Raw genomic sequence first — 12,227 nt, forward strand, 5'->3', positions numbered from 1 at the left:
CTCGGTAACGTAGTTGTATTACACTACGAATGCACTGAGGTCTCGGGATCGATCCCCGGGTCGGGCAAAGTGATATTGGATTTTTCTACTCAAAATCAGCCCTGACTCCGGAATTTGTATCCGATATGGCGATAGATACGGTAGGAATACGCACGGCGAAAAGTGAGTACACCAGTTTCGCCTCTGCTTACCCCTTCGGGTATAAAAAAGCGTGATTATGTGAATATCATCAAATAAACCAAACATAACCTCCGAAACTGAACCAAATTCAAACAAACACAAAACGATAAAGCAAATACTGATGAACTGCAAGAGAACTAGCGATCACATCTACAATTTACACATTACACTACTCAACACGGAACGTGACGTTTTCCACTCGCAAATTATTCGAACAATCACTACGTACATTGAAAAGCAAACTCAGAGCGGGTCCGTTTCATGTTTAATCCCCTACGCCCGTAATCTGGACAGGACGCAGTGCGAATTATGTGGTCGTGCAAAACAACGAAATGAGAGACATAGGGTGACTGTATTAATGGCAGATTATATTGATGGGTTGAAGGATGGTTTATCAATTATAGTGGTCGATAAACGTTATTACTTACTGACAAGCGAATAGGCTGGTTGTTGCACTGTCTTGCAGAAACTTAAGATTAAGATAGATTGCTGGCATCTATGGTTAGTGAGACATCCGAACCTAATACGCGTTATCTTCCCTAATTTATTTTTAAGGTAGACATTGCATCCGTGTTTCGTTTATTATTATAACCTATAATAGCCTACTTGTAAGTTGGAGATCATATTTTGACAAGGCAAACAGACATACTTGCAGTTCGTTCACTAGTGCGTAAGATAAAAATCGATAAAATTCCTTCAAACAAATTAGAACTGGAATAAAGTTTGATAGAAATATGATTCGTATGTAAACAAATTTTTAATTAAATGAAAAATGTTATAACACTTTTTTTTATTTCTTTTTTCCAAAGGAAACTCTTGACCAGGCCATTGAGATGTCAGCCATATTTCGAAGAAAGCAATTGATAAATGAAAGATTTGTACCTTCGACATGGATACCAACGGTTCCATTTCATTGATGTATTAAATAGAAAAAAAAAAAAAAATTGCCACGTAAAGTAATGTAGTACAAAGAAAATCATTTTGTAGTACAAAGAAATGAAGTATATCAGTTTAACAAATTAAATATAGCATAATTGAATTTTATTTGTGTTTTCAACCGCCTCAAGATCAAGTAAAATATATGCAAGAGAATCCATTACTCATTAAGGTAATTAATCCATACTTGTTTCAATTATTGCTTTAGCATAGTGAAGATCTATCACTAATCTCACCTAGGACCTGCATTTCCTATTGATATTTTACACAAAGCCTGTAATCTGCAGATCAGTATTTGGCAACATAATCAAGGGAAGTGCACCTAGACAAACCTTTGATACGATCTAGCTGCCGGCCGACTCGACATTGTCGCTATTCAGATTATATATCGGCTAGAACAAAACGACACCAACATGGAGGAAAGGTGTTCCACAAATGTTTGATCAGAGTGAAAGCTAACTGTTTGGAATCATAATTGGCTCTGAAGCGACTAAGAGTATTAAACATTGCCTTTTAAACAAAATAAGGTGATTCTAACTGTATTAAAGTGATCTAAATAGGAAACCTCGTGCGTCACGCAATAAACAAATTTATTTCGGAATTCTGAATACTTTCAACAGCTGCTATGTTAGTACTAAACATCGCTGACTTATCATTACAAAGCTCTATGTTATATATTTTGCAAAAAATGAATTTTATATATCACCTGATTCTAGATTTCATGATTACGATATCGTAATCGGTAAAAAAATTAGTAAGTCCAAATAATAAATAAAAAAGGAACTATCGATTATCGTTTAGTCAAAATTGTACCAACATAATAATTTTATAACTTGTTTTCCCAACATATATAAAAATTAACATAGGATCTTGTTATAATGAGCCAGCGATATATTGTCGTATTAGACATAAATCCTACCCTATGAAAATTATGCTTCAGAGATGGTAGTTACTACCTACGTAAGCAGTGATATTTATCACGTAGTCTAATAAAACTGCTGTCATGTTAGAATCGGGCTGTATCCAGAATCTTCTTGTGATATTAAGTCATCTGTCCTTGTAAAAAGCAATACCTGTTCCAAATCTGATAGTCGTGTGTCCAAAATGTACATCATGTCGTCCCTCTCGCTCGACATCTTGGGACATGGGTACGTATTCACTCGGAATCCATTAAACACCTTATACATCCGATTCTCCAGCTGTTCTCCTTGACAAATTGCTAGGAAAGCCACTTTTCTGATTTCCTTTCCCTAGTAATTTTAAGAATCGTAAGATAAATTGAAAGTGCTCGATATCTTAGTTGGGAACATCAGGTTCAAGATCCAAGGCACGCTGTGATTTTTGGAAGTTAAATATGTACTGTTTTTAAATTATCGCTCGCTTTAATGGTGAAAGAAAACATGTTTAAGTAACCTACATAGTACATACCTTAATGTTGAGGTATGTGGAGTCTCCGATCCCTATTAGGTCAATGAGAGTCCCTATCATACCAAGGGACGCAATATACACAGTGATAAATAGGTGCACCAGCTAGGCCTCTGCCTACCCCGCTGGGAATAAAAGACTATCATGTGTCATTTAGGTAAAATAAAAATCATATAGTTCTTTAAAACTACGGTCTTCGTTTTCGACGAAATATTACTATTGTTTCAGTTGACCAGTGCAATGTAGTTTCATTCAAAGTTTGCACGGCGAAAGCGACACATCACATCAGCCAAACCGCCTATTTTGTCATTAAGTAAACAAAGTGGATAAATTTATTACTGTGAAAGGATCCTGTAGGATTTTATCTTTCGGGGCTTGTCGATAGTAAATATTTCCTCGGGAAATTCTCCATAACATCATCTCAAGTGGAAAAGATCTCTTCCTCTTCACAACTCCTGTCAGGACCGCCAGTCGGCCACCAGGTCCTATGTCGCCAGCACCTCTTTTACTAGAAGAAAGTCAAGGAAAGGTAAGTAAACTTCCTCCATCTTTCCAATTCATTATTGGATTTTAGTTTTAAATCAAAGGCCGTACCAAAAACACCTTTCTACAATCGTTAACGCTAATAAAAAAGCAAGATAATGTATGACATATCCTAGCGATAAGTCTGTCGCTCAGATTATTTTTGTTTTCTATTAGTATACACTATTGTTAAAAGGCCTCTTACTTGCGGCCCCAGGTTATCTAAAGAAATAGAAAACGAAAATATTTGTATTATTTCTTAGAAAGCATCCCACTAACAAATATTCTACATTAGGTGTTGCTCGCGACTACACCCACGTGAAAAAACTCCCGCTACAAAGATCCCAAACACACTGCAGCGAATCATAGAGGGCAAGTAAGACACCAGTGCCATTATTTTGCATGGAAGCAAATAACCGAGACCGAAATAATCCTATATGTTGATGCAGGTCTTGGTCAACCTCTGTACAAAATTTCAACCAAATCTGTTAAACTGATTCTGCGTTTAAATCTAAAAAACATCCAAAAATCTTCACATTTTGTGGCATTTATGAAAATAGTTGACTGCCTCGGTGGTGAATTGGTACTGCATGCGCGGTACGGCAGCGCTCTGAGGTCCTGGATTAGAATCCCGGGTCGGGTAAAGTGATATTTGGGTTTCTCTGCACAGTATGAGACCGGAGTCTGGAATTTGTGTCCGTAATGAGAATCGACCCCTATCACATGATGGGACGGACACACTTGGCGAAAAGTGGGTGCTCTGGTTGCACCTCTGCAAACCCCTTCGGGTATAAATGCGCGATGTTGTGTGTGTGTGTTTGTGTGTAAGACTGAATTTATACACGTTTAAGAATAGCATTAATTAGACTTCTCATAGGTTGCATTCCTTCATCGATTGAAATATTGTGATATTCCAGGAAAAAAAATAAGTACTATGAATAAACGAGATTACAGTGCCTGCAGACAAATTATCATCAGATCAAAATTGATATCAAATAGCACTAATTCAACTGGAATACTTTCTTAGAATTATACGAGAATTGTTTATGCTGTTAATTAAATTTACAAACTAATAGATTGCTTCTAACTAATTGGGCAAAAGTTGTAACTTATTGAGGTTGAAATCGGAAACTGAACCGATTTTAAAAATTCTTTCACTGACAGGATTTTAATAATCCTTTAACTAATAGAAAACGAAATTGTTTCTTGGTAATATAGTTAATACTTAGTTTATACCAATTATATTACTTAAAATTTGGGTTATCATGCGCACAGTGCTGTGAGCATAAGCTAATGGCACCAATTACCTGGATATCATAGATTCTTTTTTCATGTCAGCATCCCCGAGCATAGGCCCCACACTACTTAACATGTAGTACATCTCTGTGATTTCTAGAAAACTCTTCATCAAATTGGTCATATTAGTTGACATTTCGGACACATCCTCCTCCCATTTTTCTAGCAAGTTCTAAAAGGATCATTATAGATATTAGTCTTCTAATGTCATGCTATGGCTGGGTGCAGTCTTCTTTATTTTTGGAAGAAACGTGAGCTGTTTCGTCCACGTAGCTGCCTTCATACAAAATTTCATGCTTTCAAGTTTCTGAATATTCTTAATGAATTTTATTTTTTTTATCCATCATTAATAAATAGAAAAGTCTAAATTTAACCCATAAAACTCAACTTTATTCCAATCCTACTCTCCCTCCAAGAGTCTCATTTACTTCCCTCACCTCATACGTCATCATTTCGTTTGGCTGCATGGCTCTCGGCTCCTCAGCGTACTCAGCTACGTCAATGCCATCTTTAGTCATCTCAGATTCCATGTAGCGCAGCTTGCGCTCCATCTCCGCGCAGCGGCACACTTCCGCGACGTATCGCCTTTGAAAAGGTTGCATGTCGGTATTCAGCTGAAAGTAGTGATTAATCTCAGCCGGATATATGGAAATATTATATACATATAAATACTGACATCTATTTTGCCGAACAGACAGACACGAAAGCGAGTAAATATAATGATTTTACAAGTTCTTTTTAAATTTAAATAGCACAAAACTCCCCTGTACCTGATGTCAAATGAATCCCTAGGAAGTTTATACCAGTTGGAATTATAGCTTAATGCCATATCTAAAGTGTCCCGTTCCCTCAGCTTACGGCACAATCTATTCACTCGGACAGCATCTCCGTTTTCTGTAATCCATATTACTCACATCCAAGAACTCCACGCAGCTCATCTCGCCGAGTTGTGACAGTATATCGTACGCAGCTTCCGGTTGCAGATACATCTCGCAGAACGTCATCCGATCGCTTCTGAGCATCGCAGCTACGTTAGTCTGAAATTGATTTATTGCTAGTAATAGATTAACACCTCCTTGCGTAATAGCAAATGGCCTATTATTGTGAATTTAATGGTCAGGTACGGCAAATTTTGGCGGAATTTGGATTTTTCCGGGCTAGGTTCCTAAGAGACGTTTAGAGCCAAGCCGAATGCTTCCTAAAGTATGCATGATAACCTAAATCTGTAACTTTCATAAGCTGAAAGTTTAAGTTGGTAGATGTATCTTATTTACGAGAATGTCTTGAACTATAAAAAAAATATAAGAGTCCTGAGTCAGGCAAAGTGATATTGTTTTTTTTTTATTCAGTATCATCCGGAGTCTGACCTACTGGATAAGTGACCAATATCACAATAGACAAATCCCTATCACATCATAGGATAGAAACCATAGGCGAAAACCGAGTGCACTAGTTGTACCTCTGCATACGCCCTCTGGGATAAACGGGCGATTTTTGTTTGTTTATAGACGTTTTACCTAGAAGCATATATGGTAATTAGATCAGGCAACAGCAATTCATTTTCGGCATCACAGTCCTTGCTTTGTATATCATTGTGTCCAGCAAGATTTTGGCGATCACAAAGCTTTTAAGGAATGGTTGCTCGCAGGTAAATTTACAGCGACGTATTCTGTCGTGACAATTTGCAAACATGCACTTGCTAACTGTAGGTATTTAGCCTTTCGTTTAAATTTGTTAAAAACCTCTCATTTACAATACAATATTTATATAGTAATTATATTTACTTACTTTAGCTTCATTGTTAAAATTCTTGACAGCAAATTTCACTTTCAAATGTTTGGTTGTCGGATGTGAGCATTTGTCAAGTTTCATTTAACACCACCATAGAGTTTAGTTTGCACCTAAAAATAAACCATAACGGACATATGTAATTTTAATCAAAATAAAATTTTATTCATTGGATATACAACACGAAAGACAAACTGAATATCACTGCCCATAAAGAGTAGAAATATCATTCAAAACTTCTAATGACTAAGCTATACCGCCCCTCTGTGATCTTTTATATTAAATCCTATAATACTCCTTACAATACGATAATCACATTTAATTATATCCTACGTAATAGACTATAATGCCTTCGAAAGTGGACACCTACACAATGACAGCAATTCCTGCAAACATAGTAAACGTACAGATGCCTTCTGGACGACAGGATGTGTTAAATGTTACGGTATTTAATAACATATAAATCGTTTAAATTTACTTACTTTACTGGTGGTAGGTCTCTCGTATGTGAGAATCCGCCTGGGTAGGTACCACCGGAATTACTATTTCGGCCGCCAAGCAGTAGCGTGTAGTCATTGTTGTGCTCCGGTTTGAAGGACATTGTAGCCAATGTAACTACGAGTTAACATCTCATGTCTCAGGATGGAGAGCGCAGTGGAATACCAAAGAATACGTTGTAATTCAAGGTTTTGGATGGTGTTTCTACGGTCTGTGGGCGGTCGTATCGAATCAGGCGAACAGCAAGCACATCTCGACATTCAAAGTAATAAAAAAAAAGAAACTACTCAACTTTTAGCATATTATCCCCTAAATATGTAAGAGCTCGCGCAGACAATAACGACGATGTGAGCGTTTCCTTAATACTCATTGGTAAATGGTCATTCCTTAATACACATTTAAATTTAAAAATATATTAATACTAACCAGACGAAACTGTCTTTGAAATTAAAATCATGCTATTAATGAATCTTGTTTAGTCATCGAACATCGTTCTGAGAAAGTGCATTTAATTTTAATAGTATCTGTACTTTACTTTATTTTTAACCTATGCTAAAAAATAGATTTATATTATTTAAAAAAATCATGTCGTATTAAGTTATAAAACTTGTAACGATACGCTCCATGGAGCTAAACGCTTTACGCATAAAACTCTTCAATAAGTCGTGTAACATTTGCAATAAATGCTCGTAATGAGTAATATGACTCAGTTAGTCCGATAGGCTCAAACGTAACCTGCATCAAACACCCAGACAAGTAACAATAATCCGACTAGACGCTCCCTGTCGATAGGTTTATACCCCATTCAAGTTACGACCCTAAATAGTTTCGGCACTGACGTAACGCAATCGGATTGATGCATCTATGCAAGTTGAAATACGAAATGTACCAACGGAAAATCAATTGATTACGCTGTGCCTTCCGTTACCTTCTTCTGTTATACTTGGGGTCCCCAGGGTTATGGAGGCAGCGGAATAATTTACTGTTTTCCAACTAAGTTTTGAGGTGGGCCCACCGCTCCTTTGGGGCCGCGAGCCTATTTTCTCCATATACATTATAGTCAATTGCCAGCATTATTTTGAATGTAAGGGAAAATGGTTTTTACGTTTCATTGGTCTTGCATGGTGTTCAACATTTTATGCCGTTAATTTGAGTTTTAATGTATTCACATAAAGACTAAAAATAAGGAATAATGTGATAAATTGAGATTGATTTGAAATAGCAGTCAAGCGCTTGAGAAAAAAAATAATATGATGATAAATGTTGGTAGTTTTATATTCGTTATTTATTATATAACCACGTAAGTCGCAAATAAAATTATGTTCTACCATCTTTGCAGCAACCAAAGGAAAATTGGCATTAGTCAAATAGATGATGTCCGCCTACATTCATTTAATTTTAGAATAATAATATTTAAGTTTTATAACTAAAGGGCCAATTAACGTTACGTAGGCACTCAATCTATTCGGAACTCTGTCACTTTTAGAAACAGTTCTGGAGTTTGCTCATTCCAGAACACAAATCAATGTAAACTTTAAGAAATCTTGAATTCTACTATATCAAGCGTTACCAATTGTGTTTCTTTGATGCTTCGATTTATTCTGTATCAACAATAAGCTTTGAGGTGCGCTTAGCTGGACCCTCCCACGGTAGTGCTTCTGTATTTTTCCGCGATGCAGACGGCTCTTGAAATCCGTAGACAATATATAAAGGAAATGATATTTCCTTTCTACCAAAGAATAAGATCGAATTCATAATATGTGAACGTGTATAGGTAATATTATTGTGTGTATGTTCTATGTAGTGTTTACTTTCAAAGGGAATTTTCTATATCCTCTCTAGATGATTTGATATCAAAACATACTTCCATTCGACGGACGAACAGGAAAATATTTTGATAGAAATGAGTGGACAGTATCCAGAATTGTCATTTTAGAAGTTACACTCGTTATATTAATTATTGTGTTGATTTTAATGGATATTATTCAAATAAACCTGACTGAATATAAAGCTATGGCATTCGATTTTCAAATTTATTATTGTAACTGCCATTTTTAATTTGTTTACATGTTTTTCATTCTGCTATGTGACGGTTGAAAAATTAACGTAAAGTAAGTTGTAGCCCGTATGAATAAATACCAAAAACACGTCCATGATTCCTCATATTTCTAAGAAAATATATTTCCAGCGGTAGTTATTTTTCGCAAAAAACCACACGTGAGTTCTTTGCATTATAACTGCGCCTTTACTTTGCCTTAGATGAATCCTTATTTATTAAATAATCAGAGTAACAACCCTGATCAATGTGCTTGCTTGTGCTCACCGCTCTGGCATAAAAGCATTTTCTCAGCGTAGAAGCCACTGGAATCCGCAGATTTTCCAGAACAAAAAGTAGCCAATGTCACTCTTTGTCTCACAAATCCGTAATTAACTAATTCAAACCGATAAAATTAAAATAATATATTTATTATACTTTTTTATTGCCAGACAAGGAAAGTAAAAAACCCACTTAAAGGACGGCACTTTTGCTTTTTATTTTAAAGTGAACATTGTCTGTACAAGAACTTAATACCATATTTAAAATGTGGTTTAATATGACGAAGTTTTATATTTTTCTGGTCAGGCTATTTGTAGAAAAGTTGGGAATAGAACGGTCATACGCAGGTTCAAAACCCAAAGCACACACCTCTATTCGAAGTTACTTCTGTATGGTTAAACGGCGAAAAACAAGCAATTAATTTATAATAAGCGTTGATATAATACTATTTTCCGGATTTTAACGCGCTTTTATATAAGTTTCTCCTAACGTTTCAAAGACTTTGCAGTATTCATGGTCACAAACGTACTGAGGTGTTGGCCGTCCGAAAAATCAACGTTACAATTTCTACCTACATTTGACAATAATTCAAAATGTATAATTGTTTTAGCTATTAACGCTCCGTTCTACGCAGAATGAGCTCACAGTGTCTTTAAATCGTTAAAATAATCAATTAAATAAAAGCCAAATAAAGCAATCCAATATGAACTTGTTGGATGCGTTAGAAAAGTTAAAACGACAACATCAAGACTGACAGGACTGAGCTCATTGATTACATTAAGGATTTCAGGTGATTTTCCAGTTTCGAAACGCACCACGCTAATACTGGACGACTCAATTGAATTTTGTATGGGCCTCGTGCCGCAGCAAAGCTAAATCAATTTACGTTTGGGAGCGATGCATTTCACATGTGAATACTATGTGTTAATTATATCGTTTGATATATCACATTTCTGTCTTAGATGGGTCAATAATTTATATTCTCCATATTTCTATTAGAGGTGTTCAGTTGGAATACTCTTATGGCGGAGTAGATAGAGGTGTTATTGATAGTCTCAAAAAATACATCGAGGTAGGGCTATCATAGGCGAGGAGTTATCTGGGTAAATATAACGTCTATGTCTATGTTACGTCTTGTTTTTCTATGTCTACTGTCCAACAGGACCCTTATTCTGTATGATAGTGTAAACGCGTAACGCGGCCGTGTCATGTTATCTTCGAGTAATTTGCGTGGAATGGTATTCTGTAGGCCAAATTTCTATAGTCCTAAACATGATGCGTTGTGTTATGTGCTTGTTACGCACTGTCAAAATAACGTGCGGGATAGAGAATAAGGCCCCAGCAGTATGGATGTATTGTTATGGTCTGTTTTTAAGGATAGTCAACGTAATTACTGGGCATTATGCGACTTAAAATCTTATTATCTTAGGGGTGCAAGCAGGATGAAGTGTTACGCGTACTTCTTATGTCTCAGGGGCGCGAGCGAAGTGGAGTGCCACGCTATTGTAATTCTAAAGCCTGTATGGTATTGCTACAGCTTTTGCGTGGTAACTGGTGGTATACCACCAGACGAGCGGTACCCACGTCTCGAAACTCAATTGCAATAAAAAAATCTTTATTACACCTCATATCAAAACTGCATAAAGCCGATTCAATATGGTAATAACACTTCTCGACGGTGATGTATCCATCAACTGGACGGCCTGAAGGCCTTTCAATGATCAATCATCGGGCTCGTATCGAGTATCGGTGTCCAGCCTCCGCACGCTCAGGTATCGGCTTTCAGCGGCTGCTAATTCAGTATTTCACTGTCACGTGCGAAATCCATCAATTTGAGTTTGGAGTTGGAAAGGAAACCTTGTTGTGGTGTTTGTAGGTTCTGAATATGTCGTCAAACGTCTTATTTATATAAGAGCGGCGAAAGGCGAAATTTTCTGAAATTGAACCCGACACAAAATATAAATAATTGTATGCATAAATGCGGTCGGCAAATCATTCTGATTATAATTAGATTCTACATGATTTCTGCAGAAAGGGAAGCCGACAGGAATCGGATTATAATATACACCCAGCGCCCTTGTTATATACAATTTGATTAGTTAATTTTTATAACATGTTTTTCTCGATTTCTCACAAAGGTTATTGACATTGGACACGCGGTCAAAAAAATAAAACCGTATTATAGTGTGTGTGTATACAAATTAATTTATACTAAAAGTATAATCACAAAGTCATACAAACCTGTAAAATCTTTATAAAATAATTAAGTATAATCAGCTTCCAATAAATTTATTGGCAGATCAAGACTCAAGGATATTACAAAGTAAACAATACAGTTAGTAATGCAAAGTAATACGAAGTCTTCTATCGACGTTCATTAAGGCTGACCGTACGTACTTCCATCAAAGGACTATCGTATAAATGTATTTATATTGGGGAGACAGGGGACAGGGCGCAGCGCGATGCGATGAAGCCGCCCTTGACAGGTACAAAAGTGACGACGCTCCCCTACCCGCAAAACCGGAGGCACCGTTCGGTCTATGCCAGGGCTTCCCAAATGGGCGCGCGTACTGAAAGTACGTCAGTATACTTTGAGGGTAAATAAACTAATACAGAACCCGATCGCGAATGGAAAAGAAAAATATGGAAAAATAATGAATTACATATAAGTAACTTACATTTTTCTTTCGTATCATTTTATAAATGAGGATGTTGTTTCTGCTTATTTAATTCGACGAAGGGCAAATTTGAATAACTCTGGCCTTTATCCATCACAAAACACGATCATTGACCAGTCAACTGAACAAATTAGCAATCGAACAAACTGGCGAACCACATAAATGCAAATTATTTTGCGGTTGTGAGTGTATCGGAATCAGTTAGCGCGTATATCGCTGACTGGATCAATTTCAATTGCAAATTAGCCGTTGACTTGCTACTAAAATGCAAGGTAAAAGTCAGTGTGCAAAACCCTCAGAATGGCGGTCTCATTGGGCGGTTTATAATAGTGTAATATAGTCAGGAAGCGGTCAAAGGGAGTATGAGGGGTTGCGAACGGGGCAACAGCTCAGGACCTGGAGCATGCAAGGGGTACAAAGAAAAATGACCCTCCTTTAGCAATCGGATAAACAACCTAGCAAAGGTCTGCCAAACAAAGCCTCACAGTGGTTAATAACTTTTCTGCAAGCTATGATAATTACCCGGCTAAATTAGATTTGACTTTTGGAAGAGCTACTTCTAATACTATTTGGAATCAATGCTAACC

At 36.7% G+C, this 12,227-nt stretch overlaps 1 protein-coding gene across 1 annotated transcript in view; it reads right to left on the bottom strand.

Moving 5' to 3' along the window:
• LOC115448524 (V-type proton ATPase 116 kDa subunit a1) overlaps positions 1-6,242 on the bottom strand; it is a gene marked incomplete in the record, with an annotated part of 15,405 nt that extends 9,163 nt beyond the window's left edge. Inside the window, 6 exon segments of the mRNA XM_037444035.1 lie at positions 2,190-2,366; positions 2,881-3,049; positions 4,371-4,531; positions 4,797-4,973; positions 5,274-5,396; positions 6,148-6,242. Coding sequence (XP_037299932.1) covers positions 2,190-2,366; positions 2,881-3,049; positions 4,371-4,531; positions 4,797-4,973; positions 5,274-5,396; positions 6,148-6,231 — 891 coding nt within the window.
• Positions 6,243-12,227: the final 5,985 nt, after the last annotated feature.

This window comes from Manduca sexta, chromosome 27 (assembly GCF_014839805.1).
Source record: "Manduca sexta isolate Smith_Timp_Sample1 chromosome 27, JHU_Msex_v1.0, whole genome shotgun sequence".
Lineage (NCBI taxonomy): Eukaryota > Metazoa > Arthropoda > Insecta > Lepidoptera > Sphingidae > Manduca > Manduca sexta.